This window comes from Diorhabda sublineata, chromosome 3 (genome assembly GCF_026230105.1).
Source record: "Diorhabda sublineata isolate icDioSubl1.1 chromosome 3, icDioSubl1.1, whole genome shotgun sequence".
NCBI classification, from domain to species: Eukaryota; Metazoa; Arthropoda; class Insecta; order Coleoptera; family Chrysomelidae; genus Diorhabda; species Diorhabda sublineata.
This window is the reverse complement of record NC_079476.1, coordinates 2583424-2607752: the sequence shown is the minus strand read 5'-3', so window position 1 is coordinate 2607752 and position 24329 is coordinate 2583424. Positions and strand designations below refer to the sequence as shown.

Here is a 24329-nt window from a genome sequence, read left to right as displayed (position 1 = left end):
ATTTATTCAAATATAAGTTGCCGATTCGGGTAAATTATGTAGTTCGATATGGCAACTCTATTTTGAATATCCGCATAGGTAGCAATCAGTAGCCAACATTCTACCTTGTGCAGCATCACCTGGATGATATTATCGGATTTATGCTGCCGACATTCTCCTCTACCTCCTCTCTTAAACCCCTCCAGTGGTTACACACGAAGAACGTGCGTTCGCCGTCATCTGAGTCGTTTCCACAATACGTATACTCAGGTGTTTTTACTTTCTTCATTTTGTGAAGATACCGGCGGAAGTATCCCTTCAAAACTGTCGATGTGGCAACTTTTAGTTTTATTTCAATTCGATAAAATAAGTCGAACAATCTGCAGTATGTGGACTGGCATTGTGCTGCATTGGGGGTAGGGAACTATGTATTGGCTCTACCACCAGTTTCAATAAAAACCAACTCGGTTTTTGCATCCATTGAAATGTCCGCCCAAATCATCCAGACAGATTCGATGGGCTTGGGTTGATTTAGGACCATAGCCGGCCTTTTTGGCTCGAGGTTAACTGCTTTAAGTTTTCATCCGACCGTCCATTCATAATCACAGGTGCCTAATACACAGGTACGTCAATGCAACAGCCGCAATAGCTTAGACGACATCTGTCATATTCTCCATTTGTGCTCCCCAGCTACTGATTGTAATTTGTATGACTTGAAAAGTGGTTTAAGAACAATTTATCTTGTGAGACGCAATTAGAATGGTACAACATAAATCGGAAAAAAAGAAATTTGTGGATTCTTTTAAAATTATTGACCACCTTTTACAATCAACTTAATAGTTTATTAGATGATTTAAATGTAAAATTATCCCGCTGAAGTGGATTTTCCCACTAGAATTCTTTCGCCCGAGATAAGTTCCTGGTTCAGGAAATTTAGTTTAAGTGTATGATGAATTAGATAAGTTTCAGTTCGGGTTCGGTCTCTGAAGGCGATAACTTGGTTATCGAAACGCGCGTCAACGGTGTAATTATGAATGTTAATGTAAAGGTACTAAATGGCTTTTACGCTAAGTTTTTAAAAACATATGATAGATATGTCACATTGTTGCCAAGTTTGCATAACACAGATTAAAAAATAAAGATTATAAACTAAAATTTTAGATAATTTTTTTTGAAATTTAGTCGCTAACATAGAAATATAACTATACAAAAGTAATTAATGTTAGCGATCAACTATCTGGATGTGAAATTTCTTCAAACATTGCAAAAATAACGAAGTACCTAGCCTGACATAGAGATGGTGGTAGTTGCTTCAAAAATACCGCTGTATTAGAAAGTACACAATCTATACGGCATAATTGAAATTGCCACAATTGAAATTACCCAAAGTTGATGCCTTTTGAAAAGTGAATCAAGCATTTTGGTTCGTTTTTTTATTGATATCACTTTGGCAACCTCGCACGTATAAGTGATGGACACTTGCCTTTCAAATGGTACGATTTCTTCCTCTTTCAATATTTAACATCTTTACATAGTGGAAGATGACGTCCTAGATGCCCGGCTAAAAGGAAAGTCACTAGTCGAATTCAGCGCTTGTTAAAGTGGAATAATAGTTTATGTATGACTTAGACTTATGGCAGAGGAGTAACTCCTATATCAATACAAACTCCAACAACAACTCCCTTCTATAACAAATTTCCTTTATCCTACCTAAAAAATTTTCCAACGAATCTCTCTGTGTGACTTACCTTGTCTCATGTCATCTCCACAGAGCCCACTTTGTGACCAGAGGTTTGTTCTTGGTAGCTGCACTAGCAGAGCTAGTTCAGGAAGTATACACTAAAGCGCTGGTTCTGCTACAAAGAACGCTTTAGTGTACACTAGTTTTGCCAATGCAGCTGCCAAGAACAAACCCTATGTCTAGAGTCAGTTCAGCCTGTGCAGTACAATAAGTTTAATCTGGAAACGGTGGCTCTCCATCTTCGTCACTAATTTCTACTAATTCTATGAAGAAGAACAAATCTATGAACTGGCCTGCACCGGTACAGTTCCAGTGCAGCTACCAAGAGCAAATCTATGAATTGGCCTGCACCAGTACAGTTCCAGTGCAGCTACCAAGAACAAATATATGAACTGGCCTGCACTGGTCCAGTTCAGTACAGTTCCAATGCAGCTACCAAGAACAAATCTAAGAACTGACCTGCACTGGTCCAGTTCACTTACCAAGAACAAATCTCAGACTGTTGAGTGACGTAATAGAAATATGAATAATGAGTTTAATTCCATTGGTGGATTTACTGATCCCAATCTGGTGAGTGACCTGGATCGAAACGAGCTGGACCTTGCAGATATCACTCACCAGCTCTTGTAGAACTCTCTCACATTCTTTTGCGCAAATTTAGAGCATACAGTTTTAGCAGTGAATTTGTGTCTATTTTCACTGGGTTTTGCTTGAGGGTTAGTTCCAACTGTCCAACATTTTACACATATTGCACCTCCGGAGAAACAATGACTTCAAACTTTAAAAATATGTAAAACGTTTAAACTGTCTGGAGAGAAAATGTACCGGCACATGGCATCTAGGTCTTTGTAGAAATGGCGCCAACGATGTTTGGTCTTGGAGTAAATTTAAATAGTATTTTGAAGCAACAAAGACTTAAATGTATTTTGAGTCATTGTTACTTGGAAAATTATTATAACAAAGTCACGAATGTATTTTGTTCTTTTTTTCTTAATTCACTGATTATTTTGATAGTCCTAACGACATTATTGTACGTGGTTTTGTTATGCAACTAATTGGTAAATTTGTACCAGTACATGTATTTAAATATCTTGTTTCTCTGTATTTATTGATAACAATTTGTATTATTAGTCAAATAAAGAGTCATCCCAATCATAATTGGTACAGCGGTACAATGGACAGCAAAAGAACCAGTGAGTATGAATATTGGGACCTGAGGGCTATTGGGGCTATTTTTTTTTATTGATTACAATATTTTTTTCAGATTTAAACTAGCTATACACCTGTATGCAGTTACTTATTTAAATATAAAGAGTTTGTTTGTTTGTTCACGTTCTAGAATTCTAGAAATTCCCTTTTGATATAAATTCGTGCTTGTTTAGCAGCGAAAGTTGGTGAACGAAACGAAACAGAAAAGTAACCGGTGATTTTAAAAAAATTATGTAAATTAGTTGGGTTTAGTATGTTTAAAAAAATTTAGTAAATAAATAAGTACAAATTCACTAAGAGGCATAGTGACCTGAAAGTGGAAATAAAGAACTGAAGAATCGCGAGTTGGAAACGTCAGGTAAGAAGAGTGAATTAGTAGAAACACTCTAAGTGGCACTGGTAAATAACGAATGTGATGCAGAAACTTAGTTTGGACCGTAAAGGACCTAATTTCAACTTTTGAAAAACGATATTTGTAACAATATAGACTATTCGTGCTTGTTTAGTGGCGAGAGTTAGTTGATAATTCAAAGTCATAGTAAACGGAACGAAAAAGTAAAAAGTAACCGATGAATTTAAATAAATTAGTTGAGTATAGTGTAAGTGTTTAAATAAATTAAGTGAGTAAGAGATAGTGTGAATAAATTCACCCCACCGTTAAAAAAACGCTTTAAATACAAAAGAAAAACATTACGTTTGAATCAGGTGAGAATTATTGTAATTAAATAGTGACATAAACATGGCTAAGAGACTTAGTGACCTGAAAATAATGGAATAAAAGCAGAACTAGAGAATCGCCAGTTGGAAACGTCCGGTAAGAAAAGTGAATCAGTATAAAGACTCAAAGTGGCACTGGAAAGTGACAGAAATCAAAGACGTATCTTACACCTTGAACTCGTCGATTTCTACTATAATGGACGAGAAGATTTCGACAATGAGGACCTAATTTCAACTTTGAAAAACGATATTTCTAACAATATAAATAAATCGCCGCTAACCGACGTATTCGCCAAATTTTAGTTTTCCATTATAACCGAACAATACCAGCCTCACGGTCAATGTCGTGGACAAGTTCGTACAATAGCATAATCCAAAATGAGGGTGATACTGCACAATCTCTCATTGAATGGAATAAACTAAAAACAATTTTTCAACTTAAATGTTTTATATTTCAACATAAAGTAACGTTATCACAGATTTGTTGGTGAAATTTTTAGTACACATTAACCCTTTTTAAATCTACTATACCAACTCGAGAATCTTCCACCGGCTCTGTCTATAGTTTCATAAATATCCAAAGCTACCCCATTCGGTATGCCGTAACCTTTACTTAAGCCGTGAGGATTAGAGGGAGTTACACAATCCTGTTTTGATTCCTTTCTCAGAACTTTGTCAACTTCGACTGACGAAAAAAAAGCGACGGATTGAGGTAAATCGTGCAAACCAAGTTGTACAGAACAAAAAGATCTCGTTAATAAATTTGTGGTGTGTAAAGCTAGAGCTGTTTGGTATTTGTACTCTTCTGGTACTAGATATCTTATTTCATCATGGAAACTTAAACAGAATCGTGTTTTGTCTCCGGTTATCCATCTCATGCAGACTAGCATGAGATGTAAAAAATCCGCTGCTCCGCTTTGCACCACCCAGTTTACACGAGTAGGTAAATAAGCATCTTCCGACGATGGTCTAGGCTCGAGCGCCCGGCTCAATCTGCCGTGTAAGAACGGGGTAGCAGGCTGGTCGTTATTAGCTATTTCTTCCAATCGATTGAACATCGCCGATTCTGTACCCCCGATCCATTTGGATTTATGAAACATCTTATCTACCGTTTTACCACAAACTTTAGCTACCTCGAACGCTTCCCATTTCGAATACGGCTGATCGGCGAAGTCCAGTACGTATTCGGGTTTCAAATAATAGAGTTTCTTTCCCTTCGTCAGTGCGAACATTTTCTGTGCTTTATTTCTCGCTTCACTATCTGACATAGTTGGATTAAATTGTTTCAATAATCGCTCGGCGAAATTTTGTCCTGCTCCGTATATTCTAGCATAATTGATAACTTTAGCGTGATCTCTGCTTATTCCTATAGCTTTAGCTGTAACGCTATGCATATCGGTACCAGCTGATTTATTTCCGCTTAAAGTCATCCAACCGAAAGGCGTCGCGCCGTGCATCTTTGCGTAATGCGCGTCTCCGATTACTGACGCTATCCAAAGTTCTTGCGAATCTACATCGGCACCTACAATATTATAACCGGGAGGCGCTTGTACCATAGCTCGTAATTCGGATCCTATTCTTTCGGATTGAGCATTAGATGCTGTCATCCATGTAGGTTCGACAGCTCTTCGAGTTAAGGTACCACATACTACAACTTGTGGAAGAATCGCCCCCAAAACGTAACCTGAAACAAATGTATAATTGAAAAAATTAAACAACCATTTTAGGTGTAGAAAAAAAGTTACTGAAGATGATTTATTTTTAATCTGCGGGAATAAAAAGAGAGCATTAGGTACCGAACAAAGAGTGTACGGTGGATGTTCAATCAATTCGATGTTTTGACTGTGTGACAGCTCACATTGTGTTGGTAGAGAATGAATCGTCTCCTGCGATAAATTTCTAGATTTCTTCTAACACTTCTGGGAAATAAATGCTGGTTAGGTTAGGTGGCGACTTGTCCAGTTATTCCAAAAAAACAGGCAAAGTGCTTCGTGTTGGATTTGGCAAGATCCATACAGTCGGTTTTTGTTTCATATGCACAAATCCATGATCCTTTTGAGGCACTTTGAGCTTTTTTCAACGATTCTCATTATATCCAACGCGAACCAATCGCGGATCCAGGGGGGAGGACGTTGGGGTCATTACACCCACCCTGAACCCTGAATAATTAACTCGTTTTTTGTTTCTTATAAAAGGGCGTAAGTAGGAATATGTAAAAGTACGAATTATTTTACACCATGGATAAAAGAAGCCGATACCCCCAAATATTTCGAATATCAAAACAATACCTAATAAAACAAAATTAAAATGCTCAGGAAATTCAAGACTAAGAAGTTGAAGAATCTGAGAGAAACTAATTAATATGAATGTCAAAAACAACGTAATTAACTTATATTTTATGGGCAAAGGCTTAAAATGCCATGTCTTTGGGGGAGGACTCGTCCTAATACTAATGACCCCCCCTTTGTCAAGACCCTAGATCCGCCCTTGACGCGAACAAATCTTTTTGACAACCAAATTTTCAAGTAATATTGAATATATGCGAGTGGAAGTGATGCCTAAGTATGCCTTAATTTCACGTTATGTCCCTTGACATTAAAAACGTCAAATTTTATGATGGCAATGTCAAATTTGACATAATCGCGTCAGTGTTGCCATGTCTCAAATCTTAAGTAGCAGCTCTCGCAAAAAATGATCTTCAAGCACTTTTGTCGAGAAAAGAATGATTAAGGTTATGGGGGTAGTTGGGAACCGGGTTATTAAATAAGTAAACAGCTATTAATTTAAGTGTGTCACCTTGACGTATCGACAATATACATTGTTATATATCATATATATATATATATATATATATATATATATATATATATATATATATATATATATATATATATATATCACTTTAAAAACAGTTTCACAAAAATGTTTTGTTTCGTTTCTGTCATTTAGTCTCAATTAATTCGATAGTGAATTCTCTCATTTTGGCGACCGTGCAGGACATTGTGTGGCAAATTGAGAATTGACAGTTGCCTAAGCTCCAGTTAAGACACTATAACAGTGTTATTTCCAGTGATTACATTTTGGTTAAAGTTTTATAGGTAAAGATCTCTCTGATGAAGATCCAGAGCAAGGCCACTCTTTGAAGGATCGTTTTGGTAGTTCAGCCTTACTGATTGAATAACGATGTTCGGGTTTTGTTACAGGTAGTGGTAAGCAAACAAAGCATGAAGCTGTGTATGTTGTATGACCATCTAGATACGCAGGATAGAGCACTAAAAATTTTTTTTTTATTATTTTAAGCAATTCTTAGACTCACCTTTGGTCCTTAACGATTTGGGTAAACTATCTTCACTTAACCAAACAACCATCTGATCTAATATTCGGTTTCTATTATTTCTCCAATAAGACAACTTCTTGGCTATTTCCAATACTTTTTCGGCGCTTTCATTATCACCTACTAACACGTTTTCTGAAAATTTATTCAAAAAATCTTTAGCTAATGGATTGCCCACGTTGTAAGCCGGTCCATCTTTATGGGGTAATTTGAAAAACCAACAACAGTCTTCTACTTCTGTATTACACCATATTCCGGCTCCTTTATACAATCCATCGGTTTTATCTTTTTTAAGTCTGTTGTAGTATTGCCTTTTTGATAAGTTTTCCTGTACTTGTTGGCACAAATTTTGAATTTCTGGACTACTCGTACCACCTTTATCCGTCAATAAAGAACATTTTTCTAATAATTGTTTCAAAGGTAGTTTCCTTTCAATTTCAATGTCATCAGTGAACGGTACTAAAAATCCCCATCCTTTATCTCTCAAGTAATGTAGAGGATATCCTTCCCAAGTTAAACATAATAATTTTGGGGTTATCTGCATTGAAGTACTTATCAAATTTGGTCCTGGAATCCAATGGGCATCAGGTTTTTGACATAATTTTCTGTACCAATTTGGATAACCTGGCAACAATGTTTTAACAGTTGATAGATTTTCTTTGGTACTGCTTAATTCTTGAAATTTAACTTCCAAAGCGTCTTCTTCCTCATCATCCTCATTATTTTTTATTAATTTATTCTCTTCTTCCACTGCTTTCTTTAATTTCTTCTTTTTTGTAATATTTCTCATTTTGATATCTTTCACTGTCCAATCTTGATCCCACATCCATAGATCTTCTTTATATTTGTCATTATGTAATAGCTGACAGGCTTGATTAGCTCGATTGGCAAGTAGAATTTTCCCTTCATGTTCTAGATCTTCGTAGGCTTGTTCTGATTCCTCTATGTATCTGGGCCAATTAGAATTTACGGGAAGGTAAGCTACACTCAGCTCTAGCATACCTGAAAATGAATTCATTTATAGGTCCAACAAAACTAATCTAATCAACATTTTCACTAAATGTGTTGGATAATTATTGGGGCGGCTCTCGAGTCATGCGGGTTGCATTTTTTGCCCCCTGTGACGCGAGCGCCATCTAGCGGTCAGAAACGACAACTGGGCGTCATCCATATAGTTGATGATGATGAGAACATAATGAATTGATGGTTATATATTGAATTTCCTACTAAACTACTATCTCATTCAATTTTTCAATTTCAGTACCAATTTTTTGAGTTTTCTTTAACCCTCAACTACCATCAAGGTGACCGCACAACGGTAGTAAAGGGTTAAAGAAAACATAAAAAATTGGTACTGAAATTGAAAAATTTAATGATAAAGTAGTTACAAAAACTCAATTCATAACGAACAATTTATTATTTTCTTTTTCCTTCCATTTTTTCAAATCAACAAGTCGTTCAAAAATTTTTGAATATAATTAATTACTGTAGTACCACAAAATAACTTTTGTAATTCTAGAGGAACTGAGGCAATCTTCCAAATAAGTAAAAAAATTGTTCAGTTCTTCAAGAAATCAACATTTATTGCCAATAAATATATTCCTAAATTTTTCAACATAACCAACAAATTTACCGAAACTTGAACTTGTAAATTGGAACTAATTGGAAAACTGGAATTACATTTTGAGACTATAGTTGATTTTGACTGAAGGAAGAGTATTGTAAAGATCATATCATGTAGATTGATAAAAATATATTCATACTGAAAATTTATAATGAATGAGACTGCAAAAAATCAACAATGAATTGATAAACATTAAAGGTTGAATAAATCATTCAGTTGTGGCACATATTTTTGATTCAAAGAAAACCAGTAACTTAAACATAATGAATTCCAAACTATACCATATTCAAACCATATATATCGTGCTCCACACTCTCCATCTAGTTCCATAATATGTTAATAATTTTTTCCTTTCTTTTCTATTTTTTAACGTGGCTTTCCAGCTCTCCACTCCTTCCTTCATTAGATTTTCTTGTGCCTCTTCAATTCATCTCTTTTTGGATGTCATTTACTTTATCGTGTTCCTACCATATTTATATCAGTAATTTTCTTTGCAGCATTCTTTCCAATTGTCCCAGCCATCCAAGTCATTTGGTTCAGTTCTTCATTTCCTAGTTTGTCCTTCTTCTCCATATATCTACCTCCTTTTTCCTTCCTAATATCCTCCTAAGTAATTTCCATATATCCAATTTATTTCATTTAACATCCAAGCTTTGTTTGTATAAAATACTGTTGGTCTGATGACTGTATGTCTGTTGTTTATTGTTCCTACCCGTTTGCTTTCTTGAGGTAACTTTGTTTCTAAGTTTTCTCCCATGTTGCAACTGTCTTTGATAAATATATATAAATAAAATTATACCATTGAAATGTTCAAATCTTCATAGTTTCGAAAGTATAGTCTCATAAATATTGAAAAGAGTAATAAAATTTTACCTGCAAATGTAACCGGATGTGGAAATCTTTCCAAGAATAGAGGAAATAATTTCGCTAAAATTTCATAAGTGGCTATTACATCTTTCGAACAGTAATCCATAACTTTTTGAAAATTATCTCTAATGTTTGACATAGTTCCTTCCACAAATAAATCCCTTGATTCTTTTTTAATAGTTTTACCACAATATAATTTGTACACATCCACTAAATTATTCAGAGAGCTCAAATGTTTCCAATTGTCATCTTCTTCTGTAAATTTTTGTGATTTCAATACCTAATAACACAATTATTGAGATATTTATTTAAAAATTTAATTAATGCAAAATGTAATTGACTCAAAACTATTTATATTTGATAATCATTGTTTATATCACTACACATTATTTAATCAAATGCAGTTCAGTATTACAATGACCAAATTTCTATTCAATTTACATAAACTGAAAACATTCAAAATGATACGAGCTCGTCCTCGACATGGAACGAGAAGCCTGTCCTGTTCGATTATGTTACTAGAATCTAAAATTTTGTGGACGCGTTGGTTATAAATTTCCAAGAACAGTTATAAAGAGGCACTTGTTTCTCATAAACTGCTTGTTGTGACTGTTTTTTCAGAATCGATTTCTAAGCAGACTTTTTTGTTTGTTTATATTGTAGAATCCGAATTATCGAGAAAAATTCGTTTTCAAATATTGTCTGTTTTTTCCTTGAGCTATTGGTTAGTAGTCCAACCCTTTAAATCATATTAATGAGAAATGTTTTTCTACAAACTTTCACATTTTTATTATTTATTTTCAGATAAAACAAAATCACCTGCTGCTTCTCACAAACCACGTGGACTAATGAAGCCTCTGGAGATAGAAGGTTTGCAAAAAGAAATATTTCCTCCTAAGAGTTAGGTAATTTGTAATTTTCTTTTTATTCTAAAACTAATTTTATAGGAGTTACGTGATTTTAAACATAAATGTGACTTGAATCAATTGTTCCAATAGCAAAAATTTGAAATTTTTGGCTTTATGTGGTTTTACAATTTACGATAACTTAGTGAATAGTTTAGTTATAAGCATAGTTTAGTATATAAATAAATTAAGTAAGTGTGTATAAATTCACCCCACCATTAAAAACAGTTTATGTGATTGAGAAAAACATTAGAATAATACTCACTGTTCTTTGATAACTGGTTAATCCCCCTACACATATATGAAGACTCATGGTATCTACAAATCTAGTACCTGTTTTATTCAACCAATACTGCTCCTTAATTCTAGCTCTATCGAATGAAACATTATGACCAATTACAACTTTTGGTTTCATTTGATGATCTGTCAATTTTAAACCTGTATCATGAGATTCACTTTCTAAAGGCAGGAGAGATTCTATTGTGTATTGATGGGAAGTCGTAGGTCTAGTTATACCATCAATTACAGCTGGGTTGACCCAACCATACCAAGCTTTGCTGCTAACTGCTGTTGCTAGGGTAGGTAATTTTCCCGCCATCATACAAACCTGTGAACCCACAATGTGATAAAAACTATAATATAGTTAGATATGAAGAAAAAAATGATACCTCAACATCAAATACTAAAGCTTCTTCTAATGGGTAATGTACTGCTTGTGGTTCACACTCAGGCACATACCTAGTCCATCCTGATTGCATTTTCCACTGATCTGGAGGAAGTGGAGTATACTCAAGCAATGATAGAATTAAATCTCTGTAGGGTTTTGCTTGTTCCTCCCCAATATTTTGAAAATGTTCAATTATATTCTTTCCATTTAAAGGGGGGATTTTATAATCAACGTCTCGTTGAAAATCACTATCACTATTTACCATTTGACGTTTCTTCAGGTCTTCTTGGCAACTTTGAATGATTTTCGATATACTACTGTCTTTATACCCCTCAATGAAAACTTGGTCATAAATTGGTTTTGACAACATTTGAATGTTTAGTTTATTTTTACGGAAAGCGCAAACTGTTTCTACCCGAGGGGAGTGGGTCTTTTTAATTGTAATGGTCTGTTTTTGTTTTTGTGGATTAGGTAAAAACACTCTTTTCTTTGCAGACGGAAAATATTCTTTGTGAATCTGTCTTTTTACTATAGGTAAGTACATTTTGTGTGATGCAACAATTCTGTTAGAAATTCTATGATTATTTAGAAGTATCATAATGAAATTTATGTTTTCTCTCCTATTTTATACTTTTCTCTTAATATATGAATAGTTGCAGCAGGACATTTTTGGTATGTTGTTTAGATAGGGTACTTATTCCCTTTTTTGTTCAAAAGTATAGTTAATTTTAATTACGAACAGAAAAAAATAATCAAACTATCAGTTTCCTCATACAGATACATTCACAAAGATTGTATACATTCACATGTCACTTAACCAAAATAAGGTTAGATTGCCAAAATCTTCTACCTTTTGTTTTGGTCCTTTACGCTACTTGATATCAACCTAGTATTTAAGTTCTATGAACAAACGGTAACATAATGAGGCGCTGAAGTCAATACTTTCTTTCGGTGATCCGACTGATCTATGATTAATGATCAGTATATACTGCGTTCGGCTACCTACAACTGAGTACTTTGCTTGTTAGATATTGTTAGACCATCCACTTTATGTCGATTTCGGTTCGATTATATACATTTTTGAGCAAACTGAATAAGATCTCTTTGCTCCGAATCTTGAAAGAGAGCTCTTAAATTTGTTTTTACTTTTGACGTTTCGTTTGACATTTCAATGCTTACCAATTGCTCTATAGAAACGCACTCTAAAGCTTAGCAATATATCAACTCAAAAGACTAGAAAAAATATGACTTGTACTTAATATGACCATTGTTCTTGACGATATAACCAAGGTGAAAGCTTTCATATGATGGCTGTACACTTTCTGTAATTTGTGACGTGGATTGTGTGGGGTTAATGAAAGTAGTCCTTGTGGAAGTGTCCTAGGTTATGACCAACCCAATCTTGGGTTGAGTTTTGTTGCTTATTCGTTTACGGTTCGGCAGTTATCACCATCAATCTATACAACCTATGATCACGTGATATAAATCGCTCTGTACTCCCTCTATTCGGCTGACAGCATTACCGAACGCAACTATAATAATTGTATGGTATATTTGGTGGTTAAGTGTCATTAAAGTCCATTATTATCCCAGTAATAATTAAAGTTCTTTTAATACGGGTAAGTTTTACACCAGTATTATTAATAATCATTGTTTCACTATAGTAGATACTTGAATAAAATATAATTGTAACTCATATATTTATTAATGGTTGTTACATAACTTTACATCTTTTTAGAAAAACCATGGGTCATGGATTTGGAGAATTGTTTAAACTTAGAGGAATTGTTACTTATAAAATTTCCCATTTTGAGCAAAAATCTTTTGCGGGATGGATATCACATGGAATTCCAAATACCATCAGAAGAATTTTAGACCAAATCATATATGTTGTTCCTCGTAAGTTTAAAAAATACTGATCTACTGATATTAGTTTTTATTTTCAATATAATTTCATAAGATTGACAATATCGTGTTATGAATGTTGTATAAATAATCCGAATAATTTATTTGAGTATGAGATTTGCAATAGTTGGTTCAAATAATACTCAACAAAAGAACTTTTTCATTCAATTTAATAATAATTACATATTTTTAGCACTTGGAATAGGATACCTAGTTTATGATCAAGTAGAGAAAGAACATCATAGGTTAATGTTGAAGAATCCTGCTGATTTTGAAGATGATAAGTGAAGTTAGGTTTCTTGATGTAGATTAAGTGGAAATCAGTAATATATGTGATTATAGTGTTTCTATTTATTCATTAAAAAATTAATATCTCTATTCAGCATTTCCTTAGGGTAAAGGGTCTTATTTCATTGGTACTGATGGAGTTTGGACTGATTTACAGATGTAGGTTTGTCCATCATCCCTTCATTGTTCTTGAAAGGAGGGTTACAATATTTGGAATAACTAAAAAATTATTTCTTAAATTTCTCACACCTTTTGATATATTTTTGTGCCTAAATTTTCTCGATTTCAGATCTCCTCAGATTTAAAATTTGTTTTTTTATAATTTTTTCAAAACATGAAAATTTGGCGTTTCGACTTCTTTTATATATTTCAATAGACTAATATATAGGTGGAGGGTGTAACCTAATCTAGATAATTACCTAATATTTTTTTCTCTGGTATTTGTAAATAAAAATAATTCTATATTGTCTGCCGTATTTGATTTAACTCTAACTGTAGCAAAACATACAACTAATTATAAGTTTTTCAATAATTCAGTGCTTCCCTTTTTCTTCCATTTGTAAAAAATTGTGACTTGAATTATTTTGCAGGAAAGTGATAGATTTGTTTCGTTCAAATTACCAGTTTTCCACAAATAGATGAAATAAGAATGCAGGAAGCTTTATTTTTTGTATGGTATCACTTTTCTGTGATAAGTGCCGACTGCTTAGTGATCTTCCTTTAATTTAAGCACTTTGCTCAAACTGTCAAAGCTTTGACGCTTATAAAAATTTTTTTCTAAAAGTAAGACAGTTTTGGGGGTTATGACCCCTCACCATTGAAACAAAGTCTGTTTTCAGTTACGTCATTGCTCTTCTGAAATATGATTTATTAAGGTGCCCCAAAATGGAGGAACAAAAAATGAGCTCTATACAAACAAACTTGAAAGTTTCCAGGGGGGGGGCAAGACTTTTGGAGATGTGTGTATTATAGGGTTTTTGGGAGGCGGGTAAGGTGAAAAAATAGATACTGTTTTAAAATATCATTTATTCTACAACAATCCACATCTTTTTTGAAAGCCTAAATTAAAATGATATTAATTATTTTTCGTTTATAAACTAGCAACTACTTCATCATACTGATAAAAATCGTTCTGAATATAAGAAAAAATTCCCAGACAATTGTTTATTGTGAAAAAAATTTCTAAAAAAAGGTTTCTTGTTAATGACAATAATTATAAACCAACCATGGGAATTATGAATAAATTGTCTGTACTCCAATAAAATAATGTATAATTTATTTATCAATCTCCTTTTTTACTGTCACATTAGATTAGTGATCCCGAAATGGTCTAGAAGAACCCCTTGGGATCAAGGGAAGATTTGACAGGGGTCCTTGTAAATTTTCATCTTTCACTGACATCACTACAAGTGGTTTACTAGGAAAACAGTTTGAGAAACTCTATGTCAGATTATCCATTTTGCTGCATTCAAAGTTACCATCTTCTAAGTATTAATGGTACATTTCAAACAGCTAACATTAAAAAACTGAACTGAAACATTATTTTATTATTAAACTGTTTACTAGCTCTACCTGAAATAGTTGCTTGTTTTTATCAACTAACGATAATCTTTGGTTTAGATAAAATTATCAGATCTACAACAAACTATAAAAATAATTTGGCACGTCTTCGGAGTACTAGCAACAACGAGGATTTCATGATAAAACGAGACCTAGTCGTGCGAGACACATATTCTTCCTTAATCGTACGATCTCCCAATAGATGTCGTGCGCTGAAATAAACAAACCATTAATTAAAATAAGGATAGATTACTTTCACTTGGCAGATTTATAGATTTACCACCTGTAGGCTATTCATCTTTTCTCGCCCCTATTGACCTCTAAAATTAGCTCACAGGTATTTAAATTACATTTGTTATCAATAAAATTTCAACTTTATAATTTGATAAGATCCTTGGGTATGTTTACGTAAAAAATGGTCAATAGACGTTATTTCAATCAAAGAAAATTTCAGTCATCTACTAATTTTAAAATATGAAAACTATTTAATATTTATATAATATTGTTACGAAGGCGTCACCGCCTTGAATCCGGTCCTGCCTAGATGAATTGGAATTCTAAAATTCGACGAACACGCGCTGCGCCTTTGACATACTTTTTATAAACCGCGGAATCCGTTTGATGTTTGTTCTGTATAAGTTCTTATTACAGCAGCCGGTTTATTTACATTGTTTCTTTTGTTGTTTGTTTCTCTATTTTATAAAAGTTTTGAGAATTCTTTTCGGATATATAAAGAGTTTGTTTAACGCAGTTTAGTTAGTTTATAATAAATAGTCGTAGTGAACAGACCGAAATAGAAAGTAATCAAAGAATTTAAATAAATTATTCAAGTTAGTTAAGTGATAGTGATAAGTGAATTATTATAAGTTATATTTTATAACTCGATTTCTCTACTCGACTTTGAATTTGCTATATATTTACATAATAAATAATAAAAATCTTACCAGAACTTTTCACTAAACCTCCTTCTATATATTTGAGATAATTTAAAAAATCACAGACTGCAATTATCTAAAAATAAACAAAGATCAATGTATTTTTATCTTTATTGAAATAATAATGATTATGCCTTACCCTATTCCGGCATATTTGAGATATGTTGTACCAGTCGTCAGTTTCTCCTATATTCATTCTATAAAAACATAACCTTGGAACTTCCAGTAACGCGCACTTTCTGAAAATAAAAATAATATATATATATATATATCATCGTATAATTTGGTATTATTCTGTTGTCAAATATTAAAATATAATAACACATCACGCAATAAATCGTGTGACTAACTAAGAAAAACAAATTTTTTTGCTAAAAATCGATTTGATTCATCAATGCAATCTCCTACAAGAGCAATATAATCATTGCAACGCTTTTCTAACTTCTCGATGCCGTACTTGTAAAAGGGAGGCTAGATATGGACTATACGGTGGATGATGAAGCAATTCGTTCAATGTAACCATCATTGACAACAATGGGTGCATTGTCTTAGTGAAACAATGGTTTTTTTCTTCGACACATCAGGCCGTCTTTCCTCGATTTATGCATTCAAACGATCCAACAACTCTATGTAGTATTTGCTATTGATTGCTTCTTCCTTTTGGACATATGCGATGAACAATATTCCATTCCCATCACAAAATACTGAAGCCATAAACTTGACATGACCAAGCACTGTTCTGAATCATCGATAGGTTGTTGTTTTTGATCGACTGTGAGTAAACGCGGCACCCACTTTGAAAAAAGCTTTGTCATGGAAAAATGTTCATGCATAATTGTAAACACACTGCCTTCTGGTAGATATAATCAATTTGTGGACTTTTTTGATGTTTTCTGTAGTAACCACCAGAATGCTCACCATTATCGGTTATAAGGTCACGTTTAAATTCAGCAAACCAACAACAAACGGTTCTTTTCGATGAAGCAGCAATTTTTTTTGTTATTTTCATTTTCCAACATAGTCTTCGTCTCCTTTAAAGTCTTCTTTAACACTTCCAAATAATAGATGCTGTCTCTCTCCTCAAAATAGGCGTTTACCTGAGCGATAACGTCTCCGTCTTATGAAACTTTCTCTTCCGCAAGTGAAACTATGAGGTTGAGAAACAGGAAAAAGTCGCTGGAGGATAGATCTGGTGAATACGGTGGGTAGTCAACCAATTCGAAGTGTAATTCGTGAATTTTAGTCAGTGTGAGAAGTTGCGTTGCCGCCGAGTTTGGATTTTATGATATTGGAGCTTAAAGCTCTAATGGCTGCTTGATTATCGGACAGGATAATGATCTCCTGTTTCCGATAGTTCCTCTTTTAATTGAACTGAACTCATTTTTCAATTCCATAAATTTCTGCTGGGTGTGTTGCGTAGGCTTACAGAGTATTTGGCTCTGAGTCCGTTCACTTCTATTCCAGATCCGTCCGTATACTAATTCTGTTCATTTATTGTATGGTGTTAAGATTCCATTTATTTCTACAGCTTAGTATTGAGGTAAATTTTTTCTCAAAGTTGAACTTTTTCGATGTATTATCCTCAGTTATGTATCAAATTTAAAGAACAGCAAAAATTCACTGTTTTTATCAATAAGGACGTTATTAATTCTTTTATTTTATATTACTTTTTTTAACAGAACATATTTGGTTTTATTTAAGTATTTATAAATATAATCTCGTTATCATGATGTTTTTGTGCTTGTATATCGCATAAAATCCACTCAACAACAATCAATTTAGGTATCGAGAAATTGTATGACCGTGTTCTAAGAACGTAGAATTACCCATCTCTTCTTCTTTTAATGCTTATCCATTAATGGATGTTCGCGACCACATTTTTCATGGTTTCTCTATCTCTAGCGGTATGGATCAATGTCTGAATATCTTGTATACCCGTCCACTGCCTCACGTTCCGCAACCATGACATCCTCTCTTACCTTTAGTCTTGCCCTCGACTATCAGCTGAAGGAATTGATATTTATGGCCTCGCATTAAATGGCCGAGATATGCAATCTTTCGTTTCTTCACGATGTTGAAGAGTTCACGGTCTTTATTGATACGTCTGAGAATATCCTCATTCCTCACTTTGGCAGTCCATGGTATCTTCAGGATTCTACGATTTACCCACATTTCGAATGCTTCTAATTTGTTGATGTTTTTTACCTTAACGGTCCAACCCTCCATCCCGTAAAGAAGCACTGACCAAACGTAGCACCGCACAAGTCTCTAAGATCAAGATCAAAGTCGGTACATGTAAATAGATTTTTAAATTTTATGAATGTACTTCGAGCTTGTTCAATTCGGCATTTTATTTCACCATCCGACGACCATTCTTCATACTTCATACTATATTAATTAGTTGTTGTAGGTCATCTATATTATATATAATCAGCACTGTGTCATCGGCGTAACGTATATTGTTGACCCAGACTCCATTGACTTTGATCCCAATGTCTCTATCTTCAAGTGACTCTCGAAAGATGGCTTCAGAGTATATATTAAACAGGAACGGCGACAATATACGACATTGACGTACTCCTCTGCGAATCCAAACTTGCTCAGTTCGACCATGATTTATTTTGACTTGCGCTTTTTGGTGCCAATACAGATTTTCGATACAACGAATGTCCTTTTCGTCCAAATCCAATTTTTTAAGGAGCCGTATAAGTTTGTGATGTTGAACTTTATCGAAAGCTTTTTCGTAGTCTATGAAGCATAGACAAACATTTTTTCTTTGGTCATAGCAGTTCTGTACAATTACCCATCATTAAACAATATAATTGACCAGCAAAACATAATAACCATCTAACTAGTGACGAACATTTTGGTTTGATTACTAAAAATTTTTAAGGTTGCGAAGGTTTTAAGGAGGACCCTCACGATACTGCGCGTCGTACGACAGTACACTGTCAGTCATGACTGACCAAAATATAATTTTATTAGCGTCTCTCGCTTTGTGGGTAATGAGGTTAGAAACACTTGCCCGGGGTACAGCTTGAATGAATTCAGGAATGACAGCAATTCAAAATACCATAACTTTGGTTTATCAATATTATCAGTTCGTGTTCGAGATTTAATTGAATTTGTTACTAGTTTTAGTCCCTGTTTATACCACTTTCGATAATTATTAATTTTGTCTTGAAATGTTTCAACAGAAATGTTTTTCGGAGGTTGAGGTTATGATATACATAACTCTTTACTTTTTAAAATCACTCTTGTTCTCTGTACAATTCAAAAAATTCTCTTTATAGTCATTTTTCACCATAATTATACACACGACAAAAAGCAATATTCATTATTTCAAAAAGAATGGTCCGGTTAGTTGATAGAAAATCCATCCAATTGTCAGATCTCTCTGCGGTCAAAACGTACGACGCCGCAGTATCGTGTGTGGCCCGCTTAATATCAATAATAATTTCCCTTAATTGGTGAAAGTTGTTAATTTTTCATGTTAAACTGGTTTCATAACATAAATTGATCAGGTATTTACATATACCTTAATTACATCTATGATGTACGTCAATAATGTCAATTATTGCAATTATTAAGTATAAGAATAATTATTTAAGTATTTGATGTGATTGTGATTATGAATATAAATTACCTGGATATTCATCGTTAGTTTCGATTTTTATCGCACATTATTCAACTTACAGTGTTAGTTTGTCTGTTTGTTGAGATGAAATTTCTAATCTAATTTTCAATAACTTTTAACTGTTTGATTTGAAATGTCGCTTACTTTTTAGCTCTTCAAGACAATAGTGATCGAACAAAAAAAACAACAAATAATATCGCCTGAATTAAAGTTTGACTATTAGATGAAGCTGTGGCGGCCTTCATATTTAAAAAAACATAGAACAGATACATTTTCACTCATATTTTTGCTCTGACCGTTTCCACGAACAACTCCTTCGATAAAACAATAATCCTCCGACATCTGACTCAGGAAATTACCTAATAGTCCTCTCCGATATTCTTGGTACACGTTTTAGGAAAAATCAACATACTTCTACCTTTCACATGGTGTCATGGCACCACCTCCTAGAACACAAACCTAGATAAGAAAATTGGATTGAACTCATTTTTTATTGGGACAGCAAAGCGAGCAAATCTCGAAAGCATAGATCTCAGCGGAGCTACGTTGCTTCTAACGATTCGGCACGCGCGACTTTTAATGATTGATTTTACGTTTGTTATATATTTTTTTATATTTTCAGTTTGTATATTCTAAAAAATCTTTTTTTTTCTGATTATGCAACTCAAAGTCATTAGTCTTAGCTTTATAATGAGTGATCTATATTGTTATTGAATTTTTTTTTGAAAATCTTTAAAAAATGAATCAGAGATATAATTAACAGTTAATAAAACATACGCTTGAATTCGAAAAGTTTTTTTACTCGATTTTTCTTTCATTGAAATGTCCGCCCAAGCCATGAGGAACCACCTACGCGAATCTTTCCCCAGATCTTCTGCAGTCTCGTCATCTTCTATCGCAGGCATACCCTACTTTGGTCTGGAAAGAGTTTTCTACCTAATCGTAGACGGGTTACCCGGTGGGATAGAGTGAATTTGGGGCTAGAAGCTTGCTTTTTTGGCTCAAGGTTAGTCTTTCTCTGACTGTCCGCCCAAGCCATGAGGAACCACCTACGCGAATCTTTCTCCAGATCTTCTGCAGTCTCGTCATCTTCAATCGCAGGCATACCCTACTTTCGTCTGGAAAGAGTTTTCTACCTAATCGTAGACGGGTTACCCGGTGGGATAGAGTCAATTTGGGGCTAGAAGCTTGCTTTTTTGGCTCAAGGTTAGTCTTTCTGTGACTGTCGGCCCAAGCCATGAGGAACCACCTACGCGAATCTTTCTCCAGATCTTCTGCAGTCTCGTCTTGTTCTATCGCAGGCATACCCTACTTTCGTCTGGAAAGAGTTTTCTAGATAATCGTAGACGGGTTACCCGGTAGGATAGAGTCAATTTGAGGCTAGAAGCTTGCTTTTTTGGCTCAAGGTTAGTCTTTCTCTCACTGTCCGCCCAAGCCATGAGGAACCATCTACGCGAATCTTTCTCCAGATCTGCTGCAGTCTCGTCATCTTTAATCGCAGGCATACCCTACTTTCGTCTGGAAAGAGTTTTCTAGATAATCGTAGACGGGTTACCCGGTGGGCTAGAGTTAATTTGGGGCTAGAAGCTTGCTTTTTTGGCTCAAGGTTAGTCTTTCTCTGACTGTCCGCCCAAGCCATGAGGAACCACTTACGCGAATCTTTCTCCAGATCTTCTGCAGTCTCGTCATCTTCAATCGCAGGCATACCCTACTTTCGTCTGGAAAGAGTTTTCTACCTAATCGTAGACGGGTTACCCGGTGGGATAGAGTCAATTTGGGGCTAGAAGCTTGCTTTTTTGGCTCAAGGTTAGTCTTTCTGTGACTGTCGGCCCAAGCCATGAGGAACCACCTACGCGAATCTTTCTCCAGATCTTCTGCAGTCTCGTCTTGTTCTATCGCAGGCATACCCTACTTTCGTCTGGAAAGAGTTTTCTAGATAATCGTAGACGGGTTACCCGGTAGGATAGAGTCAATTTGAGGCTAGAAGCTTGCTTTTTTGGCTCAAGGTTAGTCTTTCTCTCACTGTCCGCCCAAGCCATGAGGAACCATCTACGCGAATCTTTCTCCAGATCTGCTGCAGTCTCGTCATCTTTAATCGCAGGCATACCCTACTTTCGTCTGGAAAGAGTTTTCTACCTAATCGTAGACGGGTTACCCGGTGGGATAGAGTCAATTTGGGGCTAGAAGCTTGCTTTTTTGGCTCAAGGTTAGTCTTTCTGTGACTGTCGGCCCAAGCCATGAGGAACCACCTACGCGAATCTTTCTCCAGATCTTCTGCAGTCTCGTCATCTTCAATCGCAGGCATACCCTACTTTCGTCTGGAAAGAGTTTTCTACCTAATCGTAGACGGGTTACCCGGTGGGCTAGAGTTAATTTGGGGCTAGAAGCTTGCCTTTTTGGCTCAAGGTTATTCTTTCTCTGACTGTCCAGCCACTTATAGCCAGGATTTCCTCGCTTGAACAGCTTTAACAATTATGTCCATTTTCAGGTAGAATTCTTATTTGTTGTTGAATGTGTATCTGTTGATGTCTAACTGATAGAGAACTTTTTATAAGGGTCAGTTACCCCTAATTAGCACTATTGTAAACGAGGATCAAAAGGGTGGTACCGATCAAAACTGTTGGACTGGGAGAGTAAGAAAAAATAGCTTTGAGATTTTATGAAATAAAAAACTCAGCACTGTATTTTTTTATCAACAAAATAATTTGAGAATTATAAATAACTTACTTTGGAAACATCGCCTTGGTTTTGTCGCTGACAGCCTCGATGAGGATCGTACCGGACTCGACAGCTCGACCAACACGGCTGGATAGTTCCTCGTTGTTGAAATGTAAACATAAATTTATGTCTTCGTCGTAAATTCGTCGAATGAATGGATCGCCTTTATCGACAACTGGTTTCTGTCGCCAAGCGAGGAATTCTTTATGAATCACTGGATCGACCTGTTTATAATTGCGTAACGTTCATTAGGAAGTGTATACTATCTACGAGGCGTATCTTTATAACTAAATACCAATAGTTGGAGTTATCACTTATGAAAATGAAGATGAGTTTTTAAAGAATATGGCGGATTCTAATAAGACTAAATCCTCAACGGTATCTCGATAATTCATTGATCGGTAAACAATTTTTTGGACAGTTTTAACTTGTATATCAACATCGAGATCCATGTATTTTGATCAGTAATAGAAGTTCTTATAAATATTACATACTTGTACGAAAAATCTGATTATGTGTTACGAAATTTGTTGAAAAGGTAGCTTTGTATTTCATTACTGCATTCACCTCCTTGGTGTTTTTTGAATAAAAGACGCTAGAAGTGATTTGATAGAATTTCGTGATTTTTACATCTTATTTTTGTGGAGAAATTAATTTTGTCCTCAATATCTAAATATCGGATCCTGAATTTAAATTCACAGCTATTGAAAATGGAAAACTGTATAAATAGAAAATAATTAGAATTAACAAATGAAACAGTTCATCAGAATAAGGTAATTTTTATCTTGCCACATGTGCAAGTGGAAATTTGAATTTGATATTCTGATATTTTTAGAGAATTTTTGGAAAATTCAAGCAATTTCTTCGAATTTTTTTGAAAATTCTTGGAAATCAATCAACTTTTAGGCAAATCGAAATAATTTCTAGAAATCTAAATGCAAGTTTTAGTGAATTCTCGAAAAATGTCTTCAAATAATGATGAGTCCGATTTTTTTAGAGAATTGTTGGAAATGGAATAACTTTATGGAAAATGGAAACAATTTTTTAAAATTTCATATAAATTTTAGAGAATTTTCGAAATTCGAATGATTTTTGGGAAATTTGAGTTTGATATTCTGATATTTGTAGAGAATTTTTGGAAAATTTGAGCAATTTCTTCAAATTTTCGATCTTTTTGAAATACTTGGAAATCAATCAACTTTTAGGCAAATCGAAGTAGTTTCTGGAAATCTATATGCAAGTTTTAGAGAATTCTCGAAAAATTTTTCAAATAATGATAACGATTCCGATTTTTTCAGAGAATTGTTGGAAATGGAATAACTTTGTTGAAAATGGAAGCAATTTTTTGAAATTTCATATAAATTTTTGAGAATTTTCGAAATACGTATGAGTTTTTGGAAATTTGAGTTTGATATTCTGATATTTGTAGAGAATTTTTGAAAAATTCGAGCAATTTCTTCAAATTTTCATGTGTTCGATGTTTTTGGAAATTCTTGGAAATCAATCAACTTTTAGGCAAATCGAAATAGTTTCTGGAAATCTATATGCAAGTTTTAGAGAATTCTCGAAAAATTTTTCAAATAATGATAACGATTCCGATTTTTTCAGAGAATTGTTGGAAATGGAATAACTTTGTTGAAAATGGAAGCAATTTTTTGAAATTTCATATAAATTTTTGAGAATTTTCGAAATACGTATGAGTTTTTGGAAATTTGAGTTTGATATTCTGATATTTGTAGAGAATTTTTGAAAAATTCGAGCAATTTCTTCAAATTTTCATGTGTTCGATGTTTTTGGAAATTCTTGGAAATCAATCAACTTTTAGGCAAATCGAAATAGTTTCTGGAAATCTATATGCAAGTTTTAGAGAATTCTCGAAAAATTTTTCAAATAATGATAACGAGTCCGATTTTTTCAGAGAATTGTTGGAAATGGAATAACTTTGTTGAAAATGGAAGCAATTTTTTGAAATTTCATATAAATTTTAGAGAATTTTCGAAATACGTATGAGTTTTTGGAAATTTGAGTTTGATATTCTGATATTTGTAGAGAATTTTTGGAAAATTTGAGCAATTTCTCAAATTTTTATGTTTTCGTTCTTTTTGGAAAATTCTTGAAAATCAATCAACTTTTAGGCAAATCGAATTAGTTTCTGGAAATCTATATACAAGTTTTAGATAATTCTCGAAAAATTTCTTCAAATAATGATAACGAGTCCGAATTTTTTTGGGAATTGTTGGAAA

At 34.1% G+C, this 24329-nt stretch overlaps 3 protein-coding genes across 3 annotated transcripts in view; 1 reads left to right on the top strand and 2 right to left on the bottom strand.

Annotated features, from left to right (window-relative positions):
• Positions 1-4075: 4075 nt before the first annotated feature.
• On the bottom strand, positions 4076-11947 carry LOC130441794 (DNA polymerase subunit gamma-1, mitochondrial). The gene is made up of 5 exons (XM_056775584.1): positions 11045-11947; positions 10642-10983; positions 9478-9751; positions 6963-7982; positions 4076-5330 (listed from the first exon to the last, which is right to left on the bottom strand). Exons 1-5 carry the CDS (start codon positions 11639-11641, stop codon positions 4153-4155), a joined length of 3411 nt encoding a protein of 1136 aa, XP_056631562.1. The 5' UTR covers positions 11642-11947; the 3' UTR covers positions 4076-4152.
• A 584-nt stretch (positions 11948-12531) lies between these two features.
• LOC130441168 (cytochrome b-c1 complex subunit 8) lies at positions 12532-13697 on the top strand. The gene is made up of 3 exons (XM_056774730.1): positions 12532-12662; positions 12782-12942; positions 13142-13697. Exons 2-3 carry the CDS (start codon positions 12789-12791, stop codon positions 13234-13236), a joined length of 249 nt encoding a protein of 82 aa, XP_056630708.1. The 5' UTR covers positions 12532-12662; positions 12782-12788; the 3' UTR covers positions 13237-13697.
• A 550-nt stretch (positions 13698-14247) lies between these two features.
• Positions 14248-24329, bottom strand: part of LOC130441167 (guanine nucleotide exchange factor for Rab-3A-like) — a 78754-nt gene continuing 68672 nt past the window's right edge. The window contains exons 6-9 of the mRNA XM_056774729.1: positions 22096-22310; positions 15871-15970; positions 15741-15807; positions 14248-15008 (exon numbers count right to left, since the gene is read on the bottom strand). Of these exons, the coding sequence (XP_056630707.1) occupies positions 14932-15008; positions 15741-15807; positions 15871-15970; positions 22096-22310 (459 nt within the window). The 3' untranslated portion in view covers positions 14248-14931. The remainder of the gene's footprint in view (positions 15009-15740; positions 15808-15870; positions 15971-22095; positions 22311-24329) is intronic.

Bases quoted from the DNA above. Each gene is read 5' to 3' on its own strand.
- LOC130441168 (XM_056774730.1), top strand. From the start codon at position 12,789: ATGGGTCATGGATTTGGAGAATTGTTTAAACTTAGAGGAATTGTTACT. The intron at 12,943-13,141 runs GTAAGTTTAAAA...ACATATTTTTAG, and splicing joins AATCATATATGTTGTTCCTC to CACTTGGAATAGGATACCTA.
- LOC130441794 (XM_056775584.1), bottom strand. From the start codon at position 11,641: ATGATACTTCTAAATAATCATAGAATTTCTAACAGAATTGTTGCATCA. The intron at 10,984-11,044 runs GTATCATTTTTT...GTGGGTTCACAG, and splicing joins CTTTAGTATTTGATGTTGAG to GTTTGTATGATGGCGGGAAA. The intron at 5,331-6,962 runs GTGAGTCTAAGA...CATTTGTTTCAG, and splicing joins CAAATCGTTAAGGACCAAAG to GTTACGTTTTGGGGGCGATT.